The sequence below is a fragment of the Osmia bicornis genome, chromosome 11 (genome assembly GCF_907164935.1).
Source record: "Osmia bicornis bicornis chromosome 11, iOsmBic2.1, whole genome shotgun sequence".
In the NCBI taxonomy this organism is placed as follows: domain Eukaryota; kingdom Metazoa; phylum Arthropoda; class Insecta; order Hymenoptera; family Megachilidae; genus Osmia; species Osmia bicornis.
Window position 1 is genome coordinate 4,044,652 of NC_060226.1, and position 24,586 is coordinate 4,069,237.

At 45.5% G+C, this 24,586-nt stretch overlaps 1 protein-coding gene across 3 annotated transcripts in view; it reads left to right on the forward strand.

The window, feature by feature from the left end:
• The first annotated feature begins 237 nt into the window (after nt 1-237).
• Nucleotides 238-24,586, forward strand: part of LOC114878957 (protein apterous-like) — a 34,883-nt gene continuing 10,534 nt past the window's right edge. The window contains exons 1-3 of one of the 3 annotated variants that reach the window (XM_029193352.2): nt 238-1,497; nt 11,133-11,445; nt 11,650-12,055. In XM_029193352.2, the coding sequence (XP_029049185.2) occupies nt 1,450-1,497; nt 11,133-11,445; nt 11,650-12,055 (767 nt within the window). In that variant the 5' untranslated portion in view covers nt 238-1,449. The remainder of the gene's footprint in view (nt 1,498-11,132; nt 11,446-11,649; nt 12,056-24,586) is intronic. The other 2 variants (XM_029193353.2, XM_029193354.2) reach the window with 2 other exon arrangements.

Genomic DNA, 24,586 nt, shown 5'->3' on the forward strand with positions numbered 1-24,586 from the left:
ATTAAACCCTAAATCAACGCATTTCAATTTACTCGATCCTGCCACCGCCTCCCATACACCGTGTGTCTTATGCGGTAGGTGAGCGATGTCATCTGAGGGTTGACACGCGTACGATAAGGGTTAACATAGAACAAGGTGTTATAATACAGTTGGTTTCTCGATGACGCGTAAAAAAAACGTGCGTGCACCTCGAATCACCTACTGCAGGACGATCGGTGACTGCCTACGCCAGTGTGCACCGCAGAGGAGCCGCTGTTCGCTGGTGCAGACGGGTTCCTTGGAGCAGCGGCGCGGCGTGGAGCACGCAAGTAGTCACGGTATCCAGACAAGGCACGGCGAGACAGATTACACGAGCCAGAGAAGGAGAGACAGCGTCGGGTTCAGTACAGGGGCGGTGCCTGTTGTTCTTCGGTGGAACTAGGAGGGGGTGCCGGTGGGCTGTCCTTCGAGGAACCGTGTCCGCCCCACCTTCTGACGCCAGGTTTTCACGGTTCCACCGCGACGCGGCGCTGTCTCTGGTTGGAACCAGTTGCAGCTGTGCCGGTTCCCTCACTCCGCATCGCGGCTTCGGCTCGGCAGACGGGCCTGTATTTACTGTGGCGCACCGTGGTCGCGCGTACCTCGTTTTCTAGCGTCGGGTCGGATCGGGTCTCGTCGAGTTCTCCGTCACACGGGGCACATGCGCCATGAAACGGGCCTGATGCGCGTTCGGTCGTTCTTTACGAAGCGGTACGAACTGAGATCGATCCTCGTGTTCTGTCGCTACTCCAAGGACAGACACCTCAACAGTGCTATTTGAGTGCAGGTGCGCGGACTAGCCGGGTGTTGCTTGTTCCGATCGTCCGACTACCTTAGAGTGCATGGTGATAGCAGTTCCAACCGGCTCCGACGATGGGACCAGGAATTTCGCGACTGGATTCTGTATCCCGGACTGTGCCCGATCCATTTCGATGAACCCTGTCCGTTCTGTCAGTGATTGTGCAGTGAGGGGTGTACTTTGTTTCGGAGCAACGTGACATTGACAGGGGTTTCGGCACCGTTCCACGCAGGGAGGAAGTAATTTGGAGCCTCTGGAGTGGCCGTTTCTTTTTTTTTTTTCTTTTAGCGTAATGTGCCCGCGAGGGCGCCGGTCACCCTGGTGCCGGACAACGATCGCTGTTACCGGTATCCTCGCGACAGAGTAGATCGGGGGAAAAAAGGTAGACGGGAAAGGGAGTTGCTAGTGACGTTGTTGAGTGCGGAAAAGTTGTCGGGTCGAGGAGACTGCGAGAGAGGGTCGAGCGAGCCGCTTAGTGGTGGAGCAGGAAGAAGAGGAGGCAGAAGAAGAGAACCTGCGCAGCGGACGCCATCTCCGCGTTATCGGCAAGCGGATCCCCCGGGACTCCCCCCCAAGCAGCTTCGGCGTCGCGCACCCTCGGCGGGAACTACCCCGCGACAGCAGCCACCCTGATGGGAGTGTATGAGGAGCGCGCCCCTCCTACTACCGGCATGCACTGGGTGAGTGTCATCCCTCTGTTCTCTGTTCTTTGCTCATTGGCCGTGTACCCACGACGAACAGCCCTACGTCCCTTTGTGATGTCCTCGATGATCCGTAGATGATGATCCTTGCCCGACCCCTTTCATCTTCTCCGCGTCTCTACTCTCGCCACCTGACACTCTTCCATTTCAAGGAGGCTTCTTTTTCAGAATGTCGCAAAGTAACGAAAGGCGGGGTCATTTCGACCGTCTCCGCTGCTTTCATTCTTACAATTAGAGTTATCGACGTTTCTGACGTAAGGGTTCCTCCACGCGATACGTTGCGATCCTTGCCGAACACTTTGATCTCTTTGCTTCTTTGTATTCTCACGATGAGACACTTTCGTTTGGAGTAGACTTCTTCTTTCTTAGAATGCCTCAAGGTAACGAAGGATAGGGTCATTTGGATGACCTTATCGACATCTCTGACGACAATGTAAGGGATCCTCGAGTGATATTTCACGAGGTAGATCTTAATTTATCAATGGACTACATTTCAAATTGAAAATTAATTTCGACGCGTAGTCGGATTATAACTGTTAACGAAAACAAAGTCCGATTAGATTATACGATTATTTTATTGCTTGTGATACTTTAATTGGGATATTGCTAGCCGCGGCGCGACCGGTCTCTACGACTGCTACTCTTATCAGCGTCGTAACGCCCGGCTGATATATTCTCGCCGGCACGATTGAAACGAGTTCCTCGATCGCGAACCGCGGGGCGTTAGAAAAAGGGCTTGTTGATGACAGGCTGCGTGCGAACGGGGTGTACGATTTGATGAATCGCTGTGAAGTTGGTAAACTTTTGAATATTGTTATTTTTGGTGTAATGGACGGCGACACGCGAGGGTTCGTTTCACCCCCGGAGAGTGTATTTTCAATCGTTTCTTTCATTGCTCCCCGTCGCGACGATTCTTCTGTTGATTCAAAATGATTTCAGTTAAAGTTAAAAGCAAGAATAAAAATTAAAATTCATACTGTCCGCCATGATCAGATACCTATTAAAATTATTATCTACTGCGTAAATAAAAATAAAAAAATGTCAGAAAGTATGGATAACGCGGCAGTGATGCTTAAAAGAGAAAACAAAGACGCGATTTATAAACAAAAATACAGAGAATTTATCTGAATGACTTCTTGGTTTTCGAGTTCATTTTAACAACAGTGAAACTGTTACTTCCTCAAGAAGATATCTTGTAGAATGAAGCGATGGAACGTGGTTTCGCGATTTTCAGCGGCTACGTTCGTTTCCATTCCGCGAGCGTTTCGAGCGTCGTCGAGCAATGTACGATCACCGAGCGCGGCGTTCATCTTCGAGGAATGTTAATTCCGTTTTAAACGACCGTTCAATGGTCGCGCCGTTAACGGGTACACCTTGTAAACAAACGTAATTGATTGTTCCGTGTCACCGCGTCGGCCGCTAATTGAACCGATGCATTAACCACGGCTACATGCAAACGCACGGTGCTCCGTTTCAAGGCTGCTTTTCACGCGATCTCGTATGAAATTGAACCCGCCCTGTTGAATTTTTAAACCAGAATTCCAACGACCGACATCATTTTCTTTTCTTCCGAAGAAGAATCGATTATTTCAATATCAATTAGCATTTTATGAGAAACAAATTTATTCTCGATACGGTGATTTTATAAATATTTAAATGATCACTGATATTGGATACTAAAAAATGTAATTGAGTAATTCAAGCGATCATATTCGATCACTTCGGTTATTAATATCTCTTGAAACATGTGAAAGTTTCAATTTTTAAATATTTCTTAAAAGTAATTATCTGATTTATAATATCGAGTTCGTGATGCAATAATGCTGGATCGTATTTGTGATACAGTTGAATTTTAAGTTCAGTTCTAATTACAATTTGCACGGTCAAGGTTCGTTAAATACAAAGTATGCATATTTCAACTTTCCCTATTTATCTTAACATTGCAGCAGCGGATAGTTAGCTCTGACGGGGACGGTTGCTAGAAAAATCCTACGGCAAGGGATTCAGGTTGTCCACACAATTTTCGTGAAAAATCACGACGTAAATATTTTGTTTACCGAGGCAATGGTGGCCGATTAAAAGTTGTCGTGTAAAGTCCAGAGGCGCCGTGCGTTCTGTAATCTTTGCTGTTCGGTGCTGGCGCGATTATATTATCGCGTGAAACGGTACGTACCCGACTTGAATGATATTTCGCGGCTTTTTCGAGCGTGTCATCCGAACGGAACCGGCACGGCACCGATTTCCTTGCGCAACCAATTTTTCCCGCCGTCACCGCCTTTAGGCGCGAATAATTCATCTCGCGACGGTGTCTGCACGCCGCCAAACGAAAATAAATAACAATCTCTCAAGATAGTTTTGGCTGAATTATGAGTAGCAGGATTTTTCAGACGTTCCTTTAATCTCTTATCTTTAGAGAGCTTGATAATGGCACGATTCATTTCTGACAGTTGAAGGAATTTAAAAAAAATATTTAGCTTCTCGTTAGCTAGTTAAAACTTCATAAAATTGAACTTCAAATTCTTCTCGAATCACCATGCGAATTTTGCTCTCATAATCTACTATTCAACTTTCTCCTATCACAATCACAATCTACTTAAATTCCTTCCATCCTACTCCACAGGAATTCAATTTACTGAAACTTTTCTCTGATTACTCTAATTCTCTCTTCTGTCATTTAGTATAATCAACTCGAATCATCATTCCGAGTATGTACATACTCCATTTGACAGCTTGACGTTTCGCTCGAACCATAACACAGCAAGCTACTCGAATCTGTTGACTATTCAATCACGTTCGATTACCGACGTCGCGGCACGATACGGCGTCGTTTAGTCTCACGACGCTTTTCAATCTTTTTCCATACACACGGCGCGGTGCGGACGCGTGCGTCAGCGTGGAGCCGAGGACTCGGTCGTCCGAAGAGAGTGTGATTATTGTAACTTCGATGAGATAAGGGCGTCGTGGCACGAACGTGTCTGCCCGTGATAGTGGTCCGTTTGTGCAGAGCGTTATTTATTAGCAGGCCCTGCCAAGATATATCCGCCGTCGCGGCGGTCATCGCGGCCCGAATGTTTAATACGCGACTGACCGCCTCGCTCTTTGTATTATTTATTGCACCGCGATACTTTCTTCATGGAAAACTGTCCATACTTTAACCTTCGACTATTCATATTCCGAGCCGACCGCGACGGTCTGGGTCATAGTTGGTACAGTCACCGTCATTCAAGGTTACCGCGATTATTTATGAAGCGCACAAGGTGCATCAGAAAGCTCAGTTTCATGAAAAATTGAAAAAGAAAATTGAATTTTGGATATTAAAATATTCGCTGCTCCGTTTTATCTTTTCTTGGGTAGGGAATATTGAAAATATCCTTCGGTTGCGACACCCCGAGACGTTTATTCATTCTTTCAGCGGGTCCAACGCGTTTCGGACACGATTAATTGCGCACGGAATCGCAACGCTGGCAGAGATCTGAATTTTCGCGGAACGCAAAGTCGCCGTCGAAGGAGGGAAACCAATATCTCGGGGTCAGGTCGCGATTCTTGGCCTGCTCGGCATGCGACTGATCTCTGTCTCTGCATCGCCTCGCTTTTTAGCGTTCGAATAATTATTTTCTCGTGGCTGCCGCTTTCCATGTGCCTCTACACTGATTCATTACTGGGAGATGCTCAGCATTTTCCTTTGAAACGTTTCGTTTTATCATCCTCCATTTTCTTCAAACTGCTGATCTTTAGAAATAAATTTCAACTGTGTAATTAAGATGAAGTTTTATTTTAATTTTGTGAAAGATCAAAGGTTTTGCATTTTTATTTAGATTTTGGGGAAAATTGTTTTGGAGTTTGTCCGCAGTGAGAATTATAAGAAGGAAATACTTTCAAATTTGTAATCAAATTTCACGTTTATAGTTTATAACATTCCGTAGATATCCCAACTCCGAAATTTGTGAATCACTAAAAATAGAATAATCGCGTTTCGTTCACGCTGCCTTACGGTCTTGCTGGTCTTACGGTTGAAGAAAAGGAATCATACTCTTATTTCAAGATGTGATACATCGTTAAAAAATAGAATGTAGCAATGATATTATATCAGAACACGATGCGACGTCATTACCTCAAAGATATTCAATTTGAAACATTTTATGGAGAAAAAAGACGGGTTCATCTTGAGGAACGATAAGAAAAATCTCAAGGCAGCTAAGATTATTTTCTTCCAATTGCCCGGAAGTCGAGATTCAAGAAATTCGTCATTTTTTTCCAATTATCAGTTATCTTCTTCTCGTTTCAAAGCAATCGAATCGCTTCCCTTCGCTGCAGCTCGATCCTTTGATGATTATGCAATAATGCACCGGATGTGCAGCAAGGACAACCATGTATTCGTTTCCATTGCCAAGAAATACGTCTATTTCGCCTCGATTCCACCGATTTTTTTCATCAGACTTGTTCACGAGGTATCAATCAGGAAAATTTGCAATTTTCCTCGAAATCTTGCCGATTCATCGAATTAGCAGCACGTGTGTGTGTTTCGATGACATGCAAAATTGCACTAGGTACACAAAAATTGTTATTCGTAACGATTGGAGTGTTACGTATAATAGTTGTAACGATCATCGACTAATCAAAATGCAAATTTAAAAATATCAAACAATTTTCTCACTTATGATAATATATTTCAAAGTTTCTTTGCAAAGAAAATCTCGACAGTACTTTTTCAATGATATTTTTACATTTCTTTTTTTCTATCGGATCGTCGTCAAATAATCGAGGTGGCACGGTAGCACAGAAGTAGCCAAGGTTCCAATATTTTGTCGAGCCGGTTGGTGGTAGCCGGTCGTCGCGGAGAAGTGCAGATAGCGAGCAAGTTTATCGGTTCTCTGCGGTGTTAAGCGTCGCCCACGCGTTTTAAGAGAGAAAACCACAGGCTGCAGCCGAGTGGACGAGGCTGTTTATTGTTATCACTATCATGGCTGGCCAAGGGAAGCTGATACGCGGTCAGCATGGGACGCGCGTGTTTATTAGGATCCGAGACTGCTCGTGGACGCTCGATCTCCGCGAATTTCCTGCTCTCTCTTTTTTTTTTTAATGCAACCGTTTCGAAAACGATAGAAATTTATGGTTATTTACGGCAAAGAGAAATTTGTGGGAAGTTCAACATTTATATGGATGTGTTCTTTTCGCGAAAGTCCGAGGGTGGAATGAAAAGATCAAAATTGTGTGACTAGATTTTCATTAATTTATTTCCAAAACTTTTCTCAAATAAATTCACAAAAAATGTAATATTTCTGAACTGATTAAGGTGGTCCTATAGAAGTCATAAATAAAAAAGAATTCCGCCTTTATATTTCATTTCACCCTAATGCACACACGCTCACGATCAGTTACGAACGTGTTAAAAATGGTCCTATCTCGACACGACAGCTCCAGTCATCAGTTCTGTACACGAATTTTCTAATCAACAACCGCCGCAATGATGAATCACCGATTGCTTATCAGAGTCCCAAAGTCGCGGCGCGAATCACGCGGTTATCGCTCGCCGCAACGCGTCCACGCGACGAAAATAAAGAAGACAAATGAATGAAAGGAAGAAAAAAGGAGAGAGAAACACACGTACGGTGAACGATAGAAGGAGATAGTGGAATTCGATGTTCGATATCTCGCAAAAGTTTCGAGCGTTGACGGGTGGTACAATCGGCTAGACCGGCCGTCGAGCGACATTTCTGACGGCATTCTACGAGTTTTCGTGCTGGCATCCCGCGCGACAGGCGGATTCCGCGCTCGTTATTTACCTCGCGTTTCGCGAAAATGAAAAAGGCGGAGTCTTGTGCAAGTTCGCCGCGGTGAAAGTCGGTTTTGCAGTCCGAGCACCGGCCCCCTGGCAGGTCCACTCTCGAGATGGATAAGGATCTCTACCGCGGCTCGACTCGTTGAAGATCGATCGGGGTTTCGTGGGAAATTTATGGGATGCCCGTATCGATCGCCAGGCCACGCTTACGAAACCGCGGAAAAATTCTGAAAATGAACGCTCCTTCTGCTTTGATTAGGATGCTGAACGTTGCTCTTCTTGTTCCTGGAAATAGAGAGAAGAATAGTTTCTCAGGGAAAATTCGGGCTCTCCCCATGGTCCGCCCTCCGAAGGTTAATTTCTTGACGTTACCACTAGAGACCCTTTAACCGTTCACCGGTTAAAAGATAAGGGTGGATCGTCGATCCATCGTGCAGAAAGTGAACCGTATTTTCATTTATTCTTCTCAGCCTAATGTCATTATTAACCGCCGTGAATCACTGGAACAATGTAAGTTTTTTCCAGCGGTAAGGTGCATTTCTTAACACTCCATTGTGGCTAGCGAAGATGTTCCTCGAGTTTGTTCCATGGTCGCCGTTTCTTCTTCGCTTCTCGTTTTTTTTTTTCGACGTCGTTCAATGAGATTTCCCAACCTTTCCCTCCCGTATCGAGCATCAACGAAAGAAGAAACACCAGCCGCGAATGCGAACAAGAGATATTTCTTCGAGTCACGAATGGAAATTGTGCCTCCATTTTTCCATCGGAACGAGCGTTTCTCACGAACGTTTTTGCCACCCTTTCTTTTAGAACGCAAGCGTATGATGCATCTTAAAGTAAATTCTGAACGAGAATCGTGCGGGTAAATAGATAAAAACCGTCTGTTATGATGATTTTCATAATGGTAATTGGAATTCTTTAACAAAAGATAGATTTAATGCTTGTGTTAAGTATTTAACCCGTTGACCACCGTAGCGAAGATTAATCAGGATACGGATGTTTTATTTTTCCATTAAAGTTTTCCACTTTGCGTAATTAACCCTTCTCCAGATTCTGGGGCTACAGCGAACCCGCAAATCTTGAAATTAAGGGCGCTCGAATCCCTGTTATTATACGTAATTACTTGAAAATGTAATCCCAAGATTTTAAACGTTGGAAAGTAAATTCGATGAAATGGTATTTAAAATAATGGCCTCAGGAAATATCTGCATATCCGAATAACCATTAATATAATATTAACGCTTAACACCAAATAAAAGTGAATGAGATCGTCGTTCTTCACGATATTAATTCACCTGTACGCCAATTAGCCGGATTGAGTCAGCTCGTTCAAAAATCACACGTTCGTACGTTGAATCGAGTTCACCACCGCGGGGTGTCTCAGCTAGATACGAGCAGCAAGAAAGTCGCCCAATCAAAGTTCCAATCGAAGCTTAATCAATGATCTTCGAAGGAAACGAGCCACGGTTTCCCGATAGGTTGCACGCCAGGAGCACCGTCGACACACGACGAAACGCGCGTTCCTAAGATTCTTTTCAACGACCCGGTTTATTACATAACAGACAACGGCCGATCGTTCGCGTAACAGTGAAAATCCATCGTAGCAAACAAACAAGAGAGATTCTTTGCAATTTCTATTAGTTTTCCCTCGCGCTAAAGAACTCGACAACCGCCACGTTTACTCTGATATCGATCTCTTTTACGCGGCTCGCGCGCATCATTATCGCTGAATGAATCGAACGATGTCGATGGAACAAATAAAAAAAAAAGCACACTAGATGGTCAGCGAGTTGGTATTCGTGTCGCAACCGAAATGCGAATTTAATGCGAAGATCGTTGTATCGATAAGTTCTTTTTCTGTTTCACACGGTGGAGAACAGCTTGCCACTGCATTACGCGTTATCGATAAATTGCTTAACCGAACGTATGTACTTAATACTAGGGAAAAGATGGTTCATATGCTAGGGACATTTTTCGTCCAAAAATTTCATTCCAATCAGAAGCGCAAGGGTTCCTGAAGTTACAACTACCTCAGATTAGACTCGGATCAGATTGGGTCGGATTTGGGTCGGGTTTGGTTTCGAGTCCAGTTTGGGGCGGGTTCGGGTTCGGGTCGCGTCATGTCGTGTTGAATTACCAAAATTACGGGTACCTTAGTTTCAGTTCGGCTGGGATCAAATTACATCGGGTTGCGGTGGTTCGAATTCTCGAAATGATGGGTTGCTGAGTTACGATTCGGGTCGGGCCCTTCAAATTACAGACATCTGAAAAATCATTCGAGTCGGAATTGATTCGAATCGTTTCGTATCAAATGCAGTCGAATCTGGTTAAGTCATGTTACATCTGAGAAGTTTGTGATATCAGGGGTGTACAAAATGATGGCTGCCCAAAGCACAACTCGACGCAACGCAGGAACAATTAATTCCGGGTTGTACGATGGAATTCAAGTTTAAATTCGTCAGCAGTAACATCACCGTCCAACGATATTTACGACAATCGGGCAACAGAAAGTTTACCGTCCTTTGGGGCCGATCGCAAACGTGCCGCTTCGGCTAAGGCGCAGTAAATACCGGTATCTGGTGCCGTAAAGTACAGCATTGGTTTTTCACGAGAGAGAGAGAAGCTCGTGAAGGGATTGAAGAAGAAAGGGTTGTAAGTAAAGAAGAAGAAGAAGAAGAAGAGGAGGAAGAAGACGACGAAGAGGAAGAAAAGAGGTATATATCGTAGCGAAGAAAGAGAAAGAAGGTTGGAGGAAAAAAGGGAGGCGGAAAGAGAGGGAGAAGAAGGAAAGGACCAGGGCAGCTCGCCACGTAATTTATGTCTCCAGCACACCGCGGTACGCCGCAACCGCGTTGACAGTTGAAACACGGCGGCGACTCGGATTGGTCGGCTCCGGGCACCTTATAGGGTGGCGCGCATGCGCACACCGCCTTACGACATCCATCAGAGGCGAGCGGCTACTGCCGTCAGCATGCCACTCTTTTATCTTTCTCCTTTCCTCTAGCCAGCCCTCTTGCCCTTTGCCGATGTCAACCGAGCCGTAATCCGCTGTCACTTTGGATACCGTCCCCGTCTTCGTCTTCGTCTTGGTCTTCGTGCCTGTTAGGTTGTTGTCCTATTTCGCCTATTCCGGTTGCCGGTGACGGACTAGGAGGTATCCTCGCGCGGCTACGTCTTCCGACGATGTCCTTTACAGTCTCTCCTCGTGGACTGCCGTGGAAAGTGTCTTCTCCTTGTTCGGTTCGAGCCTGTCGTCGGTTACTTTTACCGAGCTGCCTTTTTTCTTCTCCTCGATCGTTCGGGATTACAGGTTTTCAGCGAATAGCCTATGGTGTCCGTTGACGCGACGTTTTTAGACGACTTTTGTCTCTACTCGATCCTTTAATTGGATACTCCTTGATTACTTTCACCGCGTGATTCACTTTGGCCGTTGGTTTCTCGTGATCCGACTTTTTCATCTTCTCGTGGCTATGGGGCGAAGGTGCGAGGATTTTGTTCCAACAAATTAATCGCGTTCTTTATCCTGTTTTTTTCCTCCTATAACGTGTCCATGGTTTGATCGAAGGAATTGACATACTGACGTTTAGATATCATGATTACAACCAATGATAGTTGTGTTAACGAGTAGCCTGATACTCGGTTCTTAATATAAGGGTGTTCTGTGTGATTACAAGATCAGGAGAAGTTCTTTCTACGTTCTACGTTACATACATCATCCACTCATTTTAAAGTAAGTAGGTCCCAATCTAACTATTGTTCTCGTTTGGAATTGATCATTGAAAGTCAAGGTAATGAAAGTGTGACTAGGGTATCCGGCAGAGGAAAATTTCTGAAGCAGTCGATTGAATGTTTGTTCCAGCAGCCGGCCAGCTCGCAGGATCGTGGCAGCGGCTTGGCTGTGGGGCGTCAAGGGGGGCCCGGCAGCGCGGGGGGGCCCGGAGCAGTGGACCAGGCGAGGGACCTAAGTCCCTGCCTCCCCGCGTCTATGGGTGACGCTGCACGACCCACCACCTTACCGTGTAGTCCTCCTGCCGCCCACCATCACGGGCCCCATCATACGCCCCTGCACCAGACCCACTGTGGCACTAACAACAACTGCTACGACGGACCCACCACCCCCTACGACTCCAGGGACTACGATTCTCCTGGAGGTTGGTTGTTTTCCACTTTGCTAACAAGACACACCATAAACCGGCTGGTCCAAACTTTCGAAACTTTCTCTTCCTCTTCAAAAATAATTTCCTATAAACTCTAAATTGTTCCTTTCGATACTTTCGCCATTACCATCCCTTCAGTATCCTTCAAACAGAAATTGTTCATCCAGTCATTCGGTCAATCGTTTAAATGTCAACCAGGTGGACAGGAGTACAGGAACAACAACAACAACAACAGCAATTTTGAGAACCCAAGCGACCTGAGCATGCCGCCGCAAACGACCCACCATCACCATCACCATCATCACCATCATCACTCCCATCTGCATCCGCAGACTCATTCGCAAGAACAACAAACCACGGAACACTTGCACGCCATTCCTAAACTGGAACCACCACCCACCCCTCCGGCACAGTCCGAGGATGTTCCTGGAGTGGTGTGCGCCGGATGTGGCCTCCGGATATCCGACAGGTTTTACCTGCAAGCTGTGGACAGGAGGTGGCATGCGGCGTGTCTTCAGTGCTCCCACTGTCGTCAGGGTTTAGACGGTGAAGTGACTTGCTTCAGCAGGGACGGAAATATTTACTGCAAGAAGGACTACTATCGGTGAGTGGATTGCAATATTTCTTACGCTGATTAACCATCGACCATTAGGGTTGTTATTTAAGCAACAAATTGTCAATTTGATTCTCCTTTAAGAAATTAGATATTGAGTTAATTTCAAGATTCAGAGGGTGGGATGAGAGGGGTTGTAGCGATATGACACTTTAATCTGGATAATACAGGTACTTATTTTTTGTACAACAAGAAAATATTTAATAATTGCATTTATATGAATCTTCACAACGCCAGCTGATAATGCTCCGCGCTAAAGCAATTAAACAAAACCGCAAAGTAAAGTGTCTCTGGCGTTTATCGGCAATGCTTGCCGAGGATATCCGTGGTTTGTGGTTGAACTTTATATCGTTAACTCGGAATAACTATATCCGTACAACCTTGACGATTTTCAATATCAAATTCTTCTCGCAATTTTATTAACGTCGTTTCAACGTTAACATAATTTCCTTTATCGAAGGACATTATTCTTCGCTTACCGAATGTTTTATCCTTGTTGCAACGTGTCGCAGAATCTGAATAACAATTCGAGTAACGGGGTCAACTGGTAACAAGTTGGTCCGAGAATAGTCTGGCTCGTCAGGACGACAAGTCAAGCGCGAAGCAGCAATTTCTGTAATTCCAGCGGCCATTCGGAGAGGCTTGCTCGTCGTCTGAAACCATTTCGTGCAACTATGTCGAGACCTCGAGCAGCCTGTTCGGCCACGACGATAAGGGTCCGTTTTATCGACGTTTCCATGCGATTGACAATAAATTAACTGCTGCATCGAGACTTGACAAACGAATCGCGCGTGGAATAACAAAAAATTATCGTTGACACAATGACTTGACGCGTGGAAAACAATGCGATAGGGGTCCATTTATGTAAGTCGTTCAGACTTTCCTCAAAAGATCACATTGTTTCAAATAAAAAGATATCTGAAAAGTGGATAAACTAAACGGACTAAATGAATAATAAGTAAAATTTGAAATCTCCAATGTTTGCCGATGAATCTCTTTTGTTCCTTTAACGAGGTATTATAAAATCGAGATTCCTAACCGGTCAACAATGTTAAACGCAACTATTATATCTTTCTTGGTGGATAATCAACATTCTCATCGATCATAACAAGGAGGAAAACGTTTACTGGAGCGATCATCATCCTCTGTCAGACCTTTCCCCAGATTTCTACATCACCGATTCCTCGATTAATCAACTTTCCCCGCGGTTATGGGCGATCAAGTAACCGTAATGAGTTATGCAACAATTTGATTCCAAGTTTTTAGTCTGCAAGCAGACGTATCATTTTTGGGATTCTCCCTCTTTTTTACCAAATGCGAAGTTCAACCATAGATGCACGTGCATCGATGCATTTTCGGATGATAGATTGAACATGGTTTTTACCTTCCGTTAAGGAAAATCTAAGTTGACACCTCGGTTTACCTTTAGGCGAAACTTGAAGAATTCTCTCACGTCTCGTCCACCGCTAGTGATTTCCATTCCTAGAAACCTCCGCGCAGGCTCCGGTACGCGGAAATCACCTGTCTTGCCATATTTCGCGCCCGGTTTAGACTTTAATCCCAAACGAACAGGCAATAATTCCGCTGGCATCGCGTTCAACAGTCTACCAAGACGTAATCCTTTAGAATGAAAATAGCTGGCGAGCCAGTGCGCGCTTTCGAACGAAACTTCCGCGACGTGTTTACACATCGTTGAGAAACAGGCTGAATTATGATGGAGAGCTCCCTGACGCAGGGAGTTCTCGGTACTTTCAGTTGAAATTTGCAAGGACTTAGCTACGGGTTCTTCAAGTTTTTCATTCTTTCTAGAATACTGGAAACTTCCGAATTTTCTTTAAGTAGAAGGTATTTCGATAAGAAGTAGCCGGAGAGTCGGCGACAAACGGACTTTAGATTATAGGTACCTTACCAGTTTTTATTGTCAGAGTATAATAAAAATTTGAAGGATGCCCGAGTATTAAGCTACCGTCGTTCATTCGTTATCGATTCAACGCTTTAAAAAGAAAGATGAGAAAAGCATACATCCGATCTGAACAACACTATCCAACTCGGTGATCGAGCGAATCCCATAAATCATCCAGCACCGGCTCAGCACGGGAATGAAACTATCAAGCCTCCTCTAGTCATCGCGATCGCTCGTCCCTGCGATCGTCTGTAGCCGATCGGTGGAGCGAAATAATTTAAAGCTTCGCCAGGGAATATCTGGATGGTGGTCGGCAGAGGGACAGGGGAACATCGTGTTGGGCCATGGAAGGCCTCACACGGCGCGGATATTAGCGTACTCCCCCGCCGGTCGATTCGCACACACGGCTACTTGCTACGTACGGGACTGGCCAGTCCGTGGACTAATGGTCACGACTCGACCATTTACCTCCGGCGAAGCGTCGATTCTTGATAAGTAAATCACCGTCGATCTACATTTCACGAGCGACGGACGATATACACGTTGCAGAGAGCTACGGACGTCATTCGATGGTAGACCGGCGCGGCGTCATCCCCGGATGTTTCTCCCTCTGCACTTGCTTCTCTCTATTCTTCTTCTTCTTCTTTTTCATTTTTCTACTCTTTAACCTCTGACCTCGCATCTGTAGATCGTTCTCGTTTCAATTTCTCTGGTAGCTTAGATATTTAACTTGCCAGCCGACGATTTACCTCTTACGATTTCGGTAGCTGGATGGCAAACAGAGGCCTCTTTTATTCTTTTTGCACTCTTTCTTTCTGGTCCGCGCGGTTTTCAACTCGCGCTCGGACGCGATGGTATGCCTCGAAAATCGCGTCAGCCGATCTCGTAGGCCACGCTCGAGATCCCTCGGGATAAGGGGCTGGTTTTATCGCGCGAACATGGACGCGCCAGTCAAGACACCCTCTCGACTGCGACAAGATTAGAATTCGCAACAGAGATTTCTACATGAAATCATGGAAAGTGGGATTGAAAGAACGTTAAAAGAAATCATTGGAAAATGATAGTATTTTTAGCGATACCTTTCTTTTTCTTAATTCTCTTAATACTGTTCAGGGTGTCCGGAGAGAAACCATCGAACTAAGAAACCGTTTTGAATTATCCAACAATGAAATTTGTGTCTCTCTACAAAGTGATCCGTGTTTTCTATTGTCGTTCAACCAGGAACTTTGTTCACGGCGGATAGTGTGTCGGCGTTACGCGATATCCAACTAGGAAAAGGAATAAATTTGTCGCTGGTGCGATGCGCTTACGCGATTCCCGTGATTTACTCGCCTGGCACCCGTAAATTAAACCTTGAAATTTGAGAGCCTAGATTTCCCGTTGATGCGATTGTGTAAGACGAGCCCCCCACAAGCTTTTGCGAGCGCTCGGTTCATGTTGATTTCGTCGTTTCGTGCCCGAGATGCAAATGCGCCGCGCTCCACGATTACACGAAGCTCTTTTGAAAACAGAGGCAGAAGAGTGGAATTTTCTCCTTTTCTATTTTCGCTCTTTGACATCGGTGAAAAGCTCCAAGGGGATTCACCTGAGCCGCGAAGCTTTCAGAGCTATCGTTCAGCAAAAAGAGCATAGAACGTAAACTTCAACCCAGAACTAAGCGTCACGGCATTCCTCAAGATCGCAACCGCGACGTTTCGTCTGTTGAAAACTACGCGACGTGGCGCGGTGTCGAAGCAGAAGGCGTGGCGGAGCTCGTGTTCACACGTCGAGCAGCCCTTGCACGCGAGTCGCATGGTTCCCTTGTCGAACCGGTACCGGTCTCTGTACAGTCGTTCTCCTCGTCATACAAGAGTGACGGGCAAGACGGAATAGCGCAGACATCCCGTCACGACACTGGTTCAGGCCCAGAAAACCCTTATCTCTTTGCTTCGCATGCGCGATCTCCTGTTGTTGCTGTTGTCGCCGCTGGTTATTAGACAGGCTGCGTTCGCGTGACACCCTTTCGTAACTCCCGCCACTCGTTCCGAAGGAATTATTTCCAGCAGCGACGAAGCTCGAAGGAAAGTTTGCTTCTTCTAACGCCTGCACTTCGCCCGACTGATTCAACTGGACGACCCGTTCATGCGTCCAGTATCTCTGATATCGAGTTACCAAAGCGATCAATGCCTGTTGTCCTGGGCAATTGATGATGATGGCTGGAGATGTCTGGTTGCGAAAAGGTGCGCTTTCAGTTAACACGTTGGCTGGTTCAGAGAAATTGGGAATATCCAGTGATAATAGAGATGATAATAGAGACTGTAGGCTCTAGTAGAGTTATCGTAGATGCGATGGCTGAATTACTTTGAATTTTCATGATTTTAAATGGACATATGCAGATTCTCTCTGTAATCTCATTAAGCAACTACTGTCCTAATATTTACACTGTTCATTTTATCAGCTCGTATACTCGCAGCATCCCACCTCCTCCTGGGTGTATACTTTCTCCCATCGTATCAGAATCGTAGCAGTTGAGAGCAGATCGAAAGGAATCGGTCCCATCTACAGGGACACAGTCTCGCTTTCCCCGTTATCTTCCTTTATCAGCGTTCGTCCCTTGATGGCGGTCTCGGCAAAAGAAGAAACAAAGAGGGCTCCACTTATCTGTCCCCTCGGTGGATCTTGATATTTTGACATCGAACAGGATGTAATTAGCGAAAAGAGGAAGGGGTAGGGGGAAGCAACGGCGACTTAAGTCGGTACAGGTGCCCCGGTATTCATTCGCAAACGCAGTGTCAACCAGGAGGAGAGGGTCTTAATGAGCCCACTTTCCAGGTAAATGGGAACGTATGCAACGTCGAAAATGGACGGTCACCTTGCGTGCTAGTTCGGCCCGGACCGGTGGCTCCGTTGTAAAAGTTGCTTGCGCGTAAAGAGATCGTTGCACGTAAGAGCTTCCTGGATTGTTCCGTTCCTTTTTTTACTCCCCGTTGAAGGATCGCTGGTTGTTTCTGCGTCGGACGCGTTGTTCGGCCTTCCATTCGTTGTTAATATGAACGGTGTCGGCAATCGAAGCGTGTCCAGAACCCTGATCGCTGATAAATTGCTCTAATGCGACTAATGAACTACCCGCAACAAGATCCGAGCTCGGCTGAGCATCCGCCGATGCTTCCACGGGGGCGCCACTGAGCTCGCACACGCGAGAACACCCGGACAAGTTCAATGCCGGATGGTAATTAATTCGGGACCCGTCTCGCCTCGGGGACCGTTTGGAATTTCGTGCCCACGCCGGGCAAATTCGTTGGCAAACCACGTTGCGAATTCGTTACGTGGGCGCCGACCATTTGACCCGTTAAGCTTCAGAATTGAAACGAATCTCTTCCGAAGAGATTCTTTCAAAGCAAATGTATCTGGTGTTTGAGGTAAAATATCGAGAAAGGTATTGGTAACTTCGAAGTGTCTTCAGGTATTAGAACTCGCTAGAAATGTGATAAATAGAAATGTCTAAGTTGGTATTGAAGTCGTCTTATATCCGGAGACACGTCTGCGTGTTTTCAAGCGTGATACGAGGGTTGGCGAAAGAGGGCTCGTTAAATTTACCAGCGTTTTCCTAGTACCGAAGGGTACGTCGGATCGGATTTGCCGGAACGTATGTTCCTACAGGTTTATTTTTGCTATTGGTAGTCGAAATCATTGCTGGAACCTGGTATTTCGTCTCTCTCTTACCTTGGATGCTTTTCGAGGCCCAAGAACTCGTTATTTATCGAGTAAACTCGCCACGTGGGACGCTGGACACGCATAATTTATCGTCGAGCCTTTGCATATGAACTTCATACGTGGTTTCGTATGAATCTGTTTTGTGGATTGAAAAATAATTCCTAAAGAATGGATTAACACTTTGACAGTCACTGTCACGATCTATCCCACGAGAAATGAAATTTCTTAAATAAATATAATAAGGAATATAAAATTGCAAATGTCATCAACTGGACGTTTTCTAATTCCATTTTGAACGAATGATAGATATTTAAATAAAATGTGTAGTAATGCATCGTGTAAGAGCATTACATTTGTGATCGACTCTTTATGCGGCTAGTAAATCAACGTTCAACATTTGAAAATTAATCAACACGAAACGGAACGTGTTTATATTTTCCCGATGGAAGATGCATGAGCGCATAAAATTCACTTATTCGTTGTAGAAATGGCGATGTTCGTTTGAACCGGTTCGCCGGAGCATCCAGCGACTTCCACAAGTCTAACGACTTAATGTCGCCTCTTGGATTTCATTTTACCCTCTCGGGATTCCGATCGCCTCAGAATTCTGCAAACCCCATAATTTCGATGGCTGCACCTTTAAAAGCCTGTTGGTTCCTCAATTAGAACGCGACGATTTTATTAATTATCCTTTAATTTTTTCCTTCAAAAACATGAGAATTGAATTTTTTGTCGCAAACAATATTAGACCGAATAGCGAGTACATCGAGGATACTTATATTTATTGCAATTTGCAATTAAGTTAATCCGGAGAGCAAGTTTAGTAAGATTATTAGAAGCGTTAGTAACATATATTTTTCACCACGATCCTCGTTGGAATCCCCGAGGTGCACAGCATCCTCTTTAAGGAAATGAAAATCTCTCGAAGACCGTAAAGTTTTTCCGTTCGCGCGACGGCCAGCCAAAGACAAGATCGCAGAGCTTAGATTACGATACTAGGAGGAGAGTGCGTGTAGCTCGACACCGTGCGCTCAAGTTTTACGATTTCCTCTCGATGCGACTACCGAAGTGGTCTGACTGCAATTAGCCGCTATCTGATCGCATTAAGTTTCGATTACGATCTCTCGCTTAACGTCTCAATTCGTCGATGATAAACTCGCGAGAAGAGCTGGTCCTCCTTCGAGGCTCGTTACCGGACCGGTAACCATCGTTCGAAAATAAAAAGCGTAAAGTTGTCACGAAAAATGACAATGTAATCTTTCAAGATAACGAAATGTTTAAAGTAAAGTCAATTTTTATGGTTCAAATTTGAAAATATCCCATTTTCATTGAGTTTTCTTTAAAGAGCAAGTCAATCAACTGTCAAAGCTACAGGAAGCGGAAACTCGTCGCGAATGATTTAAAATTGTTGGAAAAAGAGGGTCGAATTTCTCAAAGATCGAACGAGATCAAACGCTGGTGACGGTGTCTCGTTTAAAAAGTTCCCGTGAATCGAACGAGTTTCTCGCGAAGGACGAAGTCGGTGTTTCGGGCGCAGGAAGTGGTCGTCTTAAATCAACGGCTCGCAAAGGAAATAGCGAGTGGTAATTGAGCCATAACCCTCGACCGGCGAACACACAAATATTTCAGCGCCGGGAGCTCGCTCATAATTTAGCCCTCATAATTAAGATGCGCCGCGCAGACTCTCGGCCCCTCTGGAACCCCGTGCTCGCGTCGTACGCGCGAGAATCCTTGCTCGAAAAAGGACGAGCACGAGACCACGACCGGTCCGTACGAAAGATTCTCACGAAAATAGATGCAACCTGCTCCTCAGATCGTGTCCCATGCTTTTTGATCACTTTGCAATTGATTTTTACTTTTGTTCCTTCGTTTTACGAGTTTGGAGTTCAAGTTGTCAACGGGTTAACAGAGCAATGGCGATTTCTTTTTGAAAATAAACAGTTAACAGTAAATCGCATCTAATAGAAGCTAGTTCCATCGTTTCATTTTTCATTTTAATCGCTATTTTAGCGACCCACCGTCCGTAGTTTAATCAGGACGCGAGTGGTGAACTGGCAAGGATAACGAACCGAGGGACATAACTCGGTGCCTCCACCGTGTTACGATCTAAGAAAGGGACCGAGAAAATACTGCGACATCGGGATGGCTACCGATGATGCATGTCCGAGAAGTGCGAGGAGAGGCCTCTGCTCTCGCGTATTATGTTACCCGGTGCGAGACACCAGCGGCTCCGTGTGTCGTCTACCGTGCGTGGATACCGGGTCCAGGTCATGACTCTATCATATTTATGTCCCTGACTCGGCTGTTCCCCGGCAACTCGTCGAAATTCCGGGGTACGCGGAGTAGATGCGAGGCCAGATAAAAGAGGATCTTCGATGGACGTTCGGTTATCTCTGCTACGAGTCTAATCAACCTCTGTCCGACGCCGGGAGAGACAAGGGGAGGGCTGATTAGAGAGGCTATGAAGAAGAAACGGACGTCGGTCGGCGTGCTTTAAGGGGCGATTTTCAAGATACCCCTCGGGGACCACCACATTCCATCGACGTAATAGCAGCTGCTTCTCTGTCGGGTTTATCAGCTCTAAGGCTCGTTAAATGAGAGCTTTTTTCTGGTAAAAGGAAGTGTCGCGTGAACGATTTTCGACTACTTGTCGGTTAGGGAATTTGGGGAGGATCGATGGTAGGACAAGTCGATCTTTTTCTTTTGCAATTTGATAAATCTTTTAAAGGAAAATTAACCAAATTTTCTTTAAAGAGTTATCAAAACTGTCGGCAAGTCAAAGAAAACAAACATGTGAACGATGTAAATAAATCATACGTTCGGTGGATCTTAAAAAAGAGATCTCCGCGATATCACGATGTTGTAGATCCTGCGTGAGATAGAGCACGACCAGCCGTATTTGTCCTGCGACACCTGCGCGCAGGACACTTCATGTATCAGCCGCAGGACGCGACCGAACGCAGCGAGAACACGAATGATAGCTCCTCGCTGAGGCGATAAACCTTCTCGCTATTATCAGATTCCCTGGCAACGGCGCCCCGCTAGGAGTCACTCCACTCTTCGTGTTACAACTACCGTCACCTCCATCTTTTTTCTTTTCTTGCTCGACCGTCGTTGCCGGCTGGTATTAATTCCTGATAATTCTTTGCACAAGGCACCGACCGCGATAACGATAATTCTGTTTGTCGCGTTCGAATTTGTATGCAGGATCGAGTACATCGTTCGATCGTGTCCTTTTATCCCTTTTATCGCGTTGGACAATGTTCGGTGATTGAGAAGGTAATTAATTGAAGTGGACATACAGTCACTCAGGAAATTTCTTCGTATTTTTATTGTGGAGTAGGTTTGAATTTAAAGCAACGATTGAAAAATTAAATAATCAAGCAGTAATTTTAAGAATCTTTTCTTACGACACAAGGAAAGTTAAATTTCTTGAAATCCGTTAAAGAAAAACGAACGGTCATCCCGTGGACCAGTGTCAGGATAATTTCAGAATGTACTTCGATTGGTTGAAAGAACTCGTTCCAGGTTAAGATCAAAATTCCATGGACTTTAATTCGTACGAATGCCAGCGACACGTTCGCGCATATAAACCCCGTTCTCCATACGCCTGTCCGGGTATTCGTATGGGGTTTTTACGAGTGTCCCGGCCGTTGCTCATCGTTACTCGGTAAGAGAATTCGGCGTAGCTCGGCAGGGGGTCTATCTTGCAGGGCCCGCAAGGTCGGTGCGAGTCGTGTGTCTACCACGGAATCGCGAGTGTCACCACATAAACCATCCCTGCAAAAGTATCGGGTTACCGCGATCCTCGGCCCTCCGCAACCCTTTTGCCTTCTCCTTCCTGTTCCACGGATCGCGGACCTCCTTGGTCCTGGTCTGATGAATGGCTAGATTGTCGGGCCGCTCGTTGACTCCAGACATTTCTACACGTACTTGCTGCAATCGGTTAAGTATTCTAACTCAACATTTTTACTAAATCTAATTGTTCAATCGATTCTAAAGAGGTTTGAGGGATGCTGTAATTTTTCAATCATTCCTGTCATATCTCAATTTTAGTTGGTTCTAAGTATATTTCAGTAGGTTTGAGAAATGATTCCTAAGATTAGAAATTTCCAGCTTTCAACAGCTAATATTCTCTCCCCTGATACTGGTCCTTATTGAAAACGACATTAATTCTCTGTTTTCACGTACTAATCAGAACGTTACACTATTCGAAAATATCCTAGATCTCTCAATTAACAAATACCTTTAGTATTATAAACACACAAGGCTTAATCGTAAATTCGAAGTGTCCCTGCATGTCCCGAAGCGGCTATACACCCTAACAAGCATGCAACATTGTAATCGTCCATATTTATTGCGTCGGCGGAGATGAGCTACGTACCCTCTGGCTAGATACCCCACATATCACAGGACGCAGCGTGTCTTCCCGTCGAGTTTATATATCCTTGGCCGCTTCTCTTTCCCGTTTTCTACCTCTTCTTCGTAGATCAATATTCAGATTAGACGGTTCGGCGAGATAGGCATAGCCGTGGCTCGCGAGGCGATTCCGTGATTATTACATCGTGGGGAAGGATTTTATGGTCGATGGTCAGAGGCTGGTGGTCAGTCGCTCGTTGGAAAACGTACAGATTGAAATTCTTCGGGAGCGAATCTTGAACAGGACGTGATGCGGCGGTTCGATTAAACTTTGATTTCAACCAAGATAAACAGTCTCTGCTGCGAGATTGCTTTTAAGAGTAGCACGTTCCGAAGGTCGTCTTATTATTTTTCTTCTCGTTTTAGAGCAGGTGAATTTTGTCCGAAGACAATCTTTTTTTTCAATTCTAACACGTTTTCTGTCATATGAAATTTAAGGTTTATGTTTTACGTTTGAAACTTTGTTCCAAGATTATCCTTATCCTGTCTTTTTCTTCTTATTAACACCAATTTTAAGAAGCGAAACAAGTGTCGCCTATTCGCAGGGTGTCTCAACCGAAGTCTATCCAAAAGAAAGAGTCACGCTTGATGTTCTGATAAAATGCTTTTTAAATGTTAATCGAGCACCAACACCGGTGCAGCAAACAATCGTTGAGAAAACTTTAACCAGCCAGTCATGTTACGTAATGTATATACATAGTATATATCTCACAGTCCATATAATCGCAAGTGTGCCGTGTTAGGTAGAGGTATAATTGCAATATCGTCGCTTCGACCAGTACTAGCGACCGTCGATGGAAAATTTGTTCATCCAGATTGTCGTTTCGCGGCCTAACGAATCGTCCGAACGTCACGTTCGTAGGGTACAAGTGGAACAAGAGCGGATTACGAATTGATACTCGGCTGAAAATGGCCAGACACGTCCGTATACGTGCACAACGGCAAATTTATGTCCCCCGGTTTCATTCCCTTTAGGAAATATTAGTCTCGAGCCGCGCGGTTTGATTTTTCGAGCGAACCAATAGCCTCGAGCGAGCTTTGATTAACGTTCAAGCATCTATCATCGACTGGATGCGAAATCATTCGTTCAGTCCAGCTGCTCGAGGGAACTTCCGACCGCTGTTTGCTCCTCTAAAAAGATTCAAGGATTCTTATTAACCTGTGCGTTAATAAACGGATACACGTTTCCGCGATGACGTTCCAGAATTTTGTCGAGATATTTGAAAAATAAATAAGGAAGCGTTGAGAACGATCGCGAACCGTGGATATCGCTAAAATGGATACCGATATGGCTGACAATTTCCCGGGATGGCAAAGCCGGGAGAAAGGCGCGAAGCGACAAAGCTGGAGCTGACAGTAACGCGGAGAAAATCGGATTGGCCTGTCCGGCGGACAGGGAACGCCACCGTGGAAGGCGAACGATAATGTAATGCCGTGATCTAGATTAATGGTAACGCTGCCGGCACCGTCCCACGCGCACCGGTGTCCTCCGCGAAGAGCGAGCGTATCCGCCGGTAGCTACATTATTCATAAAATGAAGAAAAAAAAAAATAAAGAAAGAAATAAGGGAAGGAAAGAAACGCGCGGACGCTGACCAGCGAGCAGACGAGAAAATCGACGAGAAAATGCAGCGAGCCGAGGCGAGTGAGCGAGCTGTGTTACGAGATTGCGCGATCATTCAGCGGACCTCACCGGCGCTTCCGGCTGCTGGTTTTAATAAAGCGATACGTTAGATCGGTCTTCCGTGACCAGAGACGTTGAAAAATTATATTCCTACGTGCTTCGCTCTGAGAAAGGGTTTAACATTGTAGAAACACTTAGTTGAATGGAATATATGGTGAACGGAAGTTCAAATATTAACATGTCTGATACGGGTTCAAAATCAAACTCTGTGAAAATATGAAATCAGAACCTGTTCAAAATCGCTCCAAATATTCGGGATGCGTGTCGGTTCCTCGTGTCGTGTTCTTACTGCATTAGTCAACCAGCGTATGTCCCAAAGGTTCGTTCGGTGTCGTATATTAAACCGGTGGCCTCGCTGCGCCGTGGCGGGATTAACCGGAGCGGCCTCGCGATGCTGTAAATTATTATTTCCACGATAAAAGCTTGTCCTTCCCGGCTGAGATGCCCGTGAATGGGTTAATTAATGTGAGGCACCGATAAACGATCCGCTTATGTCTTCCACCGGTGCCGACTTAGGAAGAAGATGCTCGGGAATGTTTTATTTTAAAATGAAAAATCGCTGATCCAACGGTCGTGGATGAAGACGCGCGAACCCGCAGGAGTTCTCGAGGGGAGACGTGAGAATTCGTGTGGTGTCTCGCGTGTCGGTGGGTTCCTCGCGAGCAGGAGCGTAGGAAAGAAAGCGAAGGGGGCACGAAAGAAAGCAGCGAGCTCTGGTCCACGGCGAGAAGAAGCGCACGGGCGAAGGAAAGAAAATAGGAAAGACCGGGGCAATCCACGTGCTCCACGGGTGCCCGAGTGTGCGAACGCGCGGCAAGCGGTCC